The 5998-nt window shown below is 33.7% G+C and overlaps 1 protein-coding gene across 1 annotated transcript; it reads left to right on the forward strand.

The window, feature by feature from the left end:
• The first annotated feature begins 3731 nt into the window (after positions 1-3731).
• On the forward strand, positions 3732-5277 carry LOC113302568 (peroxidase 5-like). The gene is made up of 3 exons (XM_026551499.1): positions 3732-3957; positions 4074-4265; positions 4481-5277. Exons 1-3 carry the CDS (start codon positions 3751-3753, stop codon positions 5048-5050), a joined length of 969 nt encoding a protein of 322 aa, XP_026407284.1. The 5' UTR covers positions 3732-3750; the 3' UTR covers positions 5051-5277.
• The last annotated feature ends 721 nt before the right edge of the window (positions 5278-5998 follow it).

Raw genomic sequence — 5998 nt, forward strand, 5'->3', positions numbered from 1 at the left:
GAACAATAATTTCCTGAATAATAGAAGAGCTGGATGACAGTAAAATGTCATCAACATACACAAGAACCATTGTTAGATGATCACCTTGATGATGAATAGAGAGAGAAGTATCTGTAGTTGAGTTCACAAAATGAAGACGGAGAAGAGCATTACTTAATTTTCATAACAAACCCTTGGTGCTTGTTTGAGACCATAAATGGATTTTGAAGGATACAAACATGATCAGGTTTAGTTTCATCCACAAAACCTGGAGGTTCCTGCATATAAACCACCTCATTTAAATATCCATGCAGAAATGCATTACTAACATCAGGTTGTCTAATGCACCAATTAAACTAAAATTTCATTGCAAAAATAGTTCTGATTTGTCTCATCAAAATCAACTCCTTGTTGTTGATGAAAACCCTTGGCCACCAATCTAGATTTGAATCTTTTTATAGAGCCATTTGGATTGTATTTAATTCTGAACACCCATTTACACTCTACTACATTCTGACCATCAACAAATGGTACTAAGTACCATGTTCTAGCATTTTCAAGGATGTATGCTCATTTACTAGAGATACTCTCCACTTAGGAATTTTATTAGCCTGAGTAAAACATGTAGGAGTAGAAACAGCTGCTAAAGCAATTAATTAGTCAGATATAGGATGTTTAGTAGCAGTATATGATTTTGGCTTATATATTCCCTTTTTACCCCTAGTAGTCATATTATGATCATTCACAACATATAAAGGAGTAGATATATATAAAGTAGAAACATCTACTGAAGTACTAGATGGAGTTGAATTTGCTGAGGCTAAAAGATGTGGAGTGAATGATGCATGATCAAAATGAATAGTAGAAGATGAAATGGATGTGTCTGACACAGAATTATACTGTAACCGAGAGAGAAAACATGTTTCATTAAAGACAACATGTCTTGAAATATAGATTCTTCCAGAAGATAAATCAAGACATCTATAACCCTTATGAGATTAATTGTATCCTAGAAAATATATTCTTTGCTTCTAGGACTGAGTTTATGTAATCTAGATGCATAAATTGAGATCTCTTCACTCATTAGAAGATTATGTAATTATTGAGCAGTAATTGGTGGGGAACGCATACGATTTGAAGTTCAAATGAAGCATAATCATATGTTAAACCATTGAGAATATATACCACCAATTCATTGTCAGATATTGGTGCTCTTGCTGCAGCAAGTTGATCTTGAAATTTCTTTACTTCAATCAGAAAGGAAGTAACAGATCATGTCATTTTGCGATTCTGTAAGCTAGTTCTCAATTGAATAGCATATGTGTTGAAGATGTTCTTGCAAATATGGATTCAATAGCAGTCCATAAGCCATGGGAGGTTTCAGATCCAGCCACATAGCAAATCACTGTATCGGAAATCGTCGATTGAATCCAAAGTAGTAAAGTAGAATATTCATTGATCCAAGAAGTATAATCTGGATTAATAATATTATTATTGGCATGATTTCGAAATGTGTATTTCTTAGGACAAGGAAAGGATCCATTAACATACTTTAAAATCTGAAAGTTCTTGAACAATGGAAGTAGTAAAGCTTTCCGGGTGATAAAATATTCTTTCTTAAGTTTGAGAGGAATGATATTGGCTATTGTCTTGAGAGAAAGTATTGAAATACGAGTAGGCTCCATGAAAAAATTTCAGATCTCGATTTGTAAATCAAGAAATGAAATCGTGATGAAAACATATCAAAAAAATGAAATTAAACTCAAATTGAAGTTTAATAACCAGAAAAGAGATCAAGAATGATCAAAGAAAAATCACAGTAAGAAAATCAGATTCAAGAAGTAATCGAAAGGGCGAAAAGAAAGCACCACATAGATCTGGAAGATGAGAAAAGAGAAACTGAGTCTCTAATAATGATAATCTTCTGAATCCTCTAAGGATCGGCGTTGAAATCAATGATGAACCAGTCCGATACCACGATAAATCAATAATAATAAAAACTGCTCGGGTTCATTACAAGAAAATGATTAAAATCAATTACAAAAGATAAAGATGTCAATGGTTATTTAAACAGATATAACCGACAAAACTAAAGAGAGGACTAAACAGGTGTGATGTACATATGTAAACCATGCGAGGGAAAACATGTTTAAATCTTATCCTTCACCACAGTTTCTGTTATCCTCCACAGCTTCATAACTTGATATGCTAACAAATTCATGTGCAAACTAAATAGCTTGGTGTCTAAAATTAGCACTATGGTCTCCCAACTCAGAACTCTGATACAATAGTATCATGTTCAGACTTGGAGGCTGGAGCATCAACAGTAAAGTTCTCGCCTTCCTCACAAATTTTCACCCATTGTGTAAATTTCCGAAGAAGGGGATAACATCATGTCTTTCTCAACTTTTTGAATGGATAGTTTATAAATACAATTAATCGCGTGTGAGTTCCCGCGTAGTTTGACAAAAGGCAATATAATATCATTGAATACGTAGTCTAATTCGTAAATTACATGACTAGAACGTTGGCTAACAGTAACCTTTTACTACTTGATCAATCTACGTATACTACAGATAATCATCATTGTCCATGGTGGGAGGAACACGATACATTAGAATATGATCAGAGAGACGACAATTACGTCCAATCAACGAATCATTCTTCCTACGTATAAGTCAAAAAATAAAATACTTGACTAGTTTCAAATTTATAATAACGATATATTGTTTGTACTATGTGGAGAATTATCAACCATGCTCATAATCGTATACCCTATCCCTATGCATGACACAATGATAGAAACATATAACCTAAGTAGTCTCGCCTCAGCCGAATACTCCAACTCAAAGATTGCAATTACCGAATTTCGTTCCCCTAATTGTGTTCACAGGCATCATAATCAGGTCATGTTTCAGTACATATCAGAATCCAAATGTCGTCACATCCAAATATACAAGATACACGTTAGGATGATCATAAAAATGTACATTTTACAGTAGTCAAATTATCGTAAAAAAAAATAGTTTATGTTGTCGAGATCATAAAGATATGCTCTTGCACATGAATCCTATTAAAAACTATTATAATTTAACCAAATTCCAAGAACTGGAAGTTAAAAAACTATTATAAGTTAAATATTTGGGGAATTTTTTTGTTAGTATTTCGAAAAATGGGTAATTTAATCAAATATTTTTAAATCACGATTCAAACGGAGGAGTAAAAAATAGTTTGGATAAAATGGCCAAAAAAAAAATAGTAAGGATGAAATTGGTTTCATTCTAGCTTAAATTTAAAAAATAGCAAGGATGAAACTGGATACATCCTGTGTAAATTAAAAATAAGAAAAAATATTTGAAATTGGCACGATGACACTGGTTACATCGTGGCTATTTTTACATTTTTGTCCATTTAAACAGTATCAAAATTTAACTGTCCATTTCACCCAACAATTGTTGATTTTGGTCTTTTTAACCAATTTTGTATTAGTATTTTAGTTGTAATTATAATTTGGCCAAGGGCATGGAAGAATATGTTTGATCGTTATTTTGTTTATGAATTCTCAAATCAATGTTGAATAATGCTCGTTTAGATAACTTGCCTCCATTGAATAATTCTTATAATATATTATTATTTATATAAAAAAATCATTAGGTGATTAAAATATAATTTTGTTACATTTCATTTGGATTATAAATACCGAACTAAGTTGTTGATATCTTGAACTATCAAAACAACTAACTAGATTTGAACTTAAAGCAGCACTTCAAAATGAGTTCAAAGAATATAATCATACGTTTTATTGGTTTGGTTCTATTAGCTTTTTGTCTAACTAATGTGGAAGCTCAACTTCGAGTTGGGTTCTACCAAAGCACTTGTTTTCCAGCTGAGTTTATTATTAGGAATGCAGTCTTCAACGCAAACAGGGATATTACAGCAGGTTTAGTAAGACTCCATTTTCACGATTGCTTTGTTAGGGTGAGTAGCTAGTATTCCGTATTTATTTAATTTGATGGGGGGTTTTGTCATTTGATTAATTAGTCATCAATTAGTAATTAACGTTTAACTTTTGTTTGGTTATTCGGTGACTATAGGGTTGTGATGGATCGGTTCTCATTGACTCGACGCCAGGAAACACGGCCGAGAAAGATTCACCTGCAAATTTCCCTAGTCTACGAGGTTTTGAAGTCGTGGACACTATTAAAAATGCCCTCGAAACAGTATGCCCAGGAGTGGTTTCTTGTGCTGATATACTTGCATATGCAGCAAGAGACAGTCTTTTAAGAGTAAGTATACGAGAAGAAGGATTCATAGTAAGATTAGGATCATTCATACTTATGTGTCTGAAGTAAAAATATTTCTACGAATCTCGAGCTAGAGCTACGAGGGAGTATCGAGAATATAGTTGGTCAACCCTTGCATGCATGGACATAGATAAATATGTGCATTTCTTGAACCCTAAGGGTTTATTTTACAACCTAGCTTTCTTTTGCGTGTACAGACAGGAGGAATAGGATACGATGTCCCAGCAGGGAGAAGAGATGGCACGCTTTCGTTAGCCTCGGAAACAATAGATTTGCCCCGTCCAACATTTAATGTGACTGAACTCACTCAAAATTTCGCCAATAAAGGACTGACACAAGAAGAAATGGTGACACTATCGGGTACCCATACGATTGGTCGATCTCACTGCACTTCATTCCGTGACAGACTCTATAATTTCAACGTAACTGTAAGCCAAGATCCAAGTTTAGACGCAGCTTATGCAGCCCAACTTAAGCTAAGTTGTCCAGAAAGTAACAATGATCCTGCCCTAGTCGTTCCGATGAACCCAGGAAGTCCAAACGTGGCCGACGTGGGATATTTCATTGATGTTTTAACCAACCGTGGGTTGTTCACGTCAGACCAGACGCTCTTGACTAACCAAGCTACAGCTGCTCAAATGGCCCAGAATCGGAACCCTCTCGTTTGGAATGACAAATTGAGAGCTGCAATGGTGAAGATGGGTAATATTGGTGTCTTGACTGGAAGTGCTGGGAAGATTCGATTGAACTGTCGGGTTCCTAACTAAAAAGGCCAAAGATGGGAAAGAGATACATGGCAACCAGCAATTGTGCTTGACTTAGCCGGTAGTGTCAGATTGTTGTTTGACAACTTGTTATTAGATTATGTTCCGATTGGCAATACCATGGAACTTATTAATCGCCTAAATAAATCGTCCTCCCTCGTCAATAAATTAAAGTATTACTGTGATAAACAAATATCTTAATTGCGAAATATTTCTATTGATTATTTTGATTTTGATTTTGTGGATAAGCCTGGGGTGGGATTCATTATTTTTCTCGTCTATCACCTCTTTTTTTCTTTTTCGCTGCAGAAGGATGGAATTTAATAAGAATGCGGTATCGGGATACTTTTTCACGAAATTGGTTAAAAAGATCAAAATCAACAATTCCTGAGTGAAAAGGATATTTAAATTTTGATATTGTTTAAATGGACAAAAATGTAAAAACAGACAGGATGTAAACAGTTTCATCCTACCCATGTTTAAATACCTTTTCTTATTTTTAATTTACATCAAGATGCATCCAGTTTCATCCTCTTTTTTTTTAAGTTTAAGTCAGAATGAATCCAGTTTCATCCTTGCTATTTTTTTGGTGTCCATTTCACCCATAATAATTTTTACTCGTCCATTTGAACCATGTTTTAAAAATATTTGGACAAATGACCCATTTTCCGTACTTTTTTTAATTGAGAATATAGGAAAACGACAAAAACGGGATTTAAATAGTAAATCAGAGTCATCCCTTATCCATGTAATTTATATAATTCCTAATGTACCCCGCACTAATCATGTTTAATGGTTAATTATAATTAGATAAGTTAATAGATTAGTTTAATAATGATTAGTATAAATCATAATCACTTTACTTTGGTGAGAGTATAAGGAAATTTTTTGAGGTAATAGAAATTTGGTTAAAAAATGAGTACTCCCAACTTACAAAATGTTGAAAAAATC

The sequence above is a fragment of the Papaver somniferum genome, chromosome 8 (genome assembly GCF_003573695.1).
Source record: "Papaver somniferum cultivar HN1 chromosome 8, ASM357369v1, whole genome shotgun sequence".
Classification (NCBI taxonomy): domain Eukaryota; kingdom Viridiplantae; phylum Streptophyta; class Magnoliopsida; order Ranunculales; family Papaveraceae; genus Papaver; species Papaver somniferum.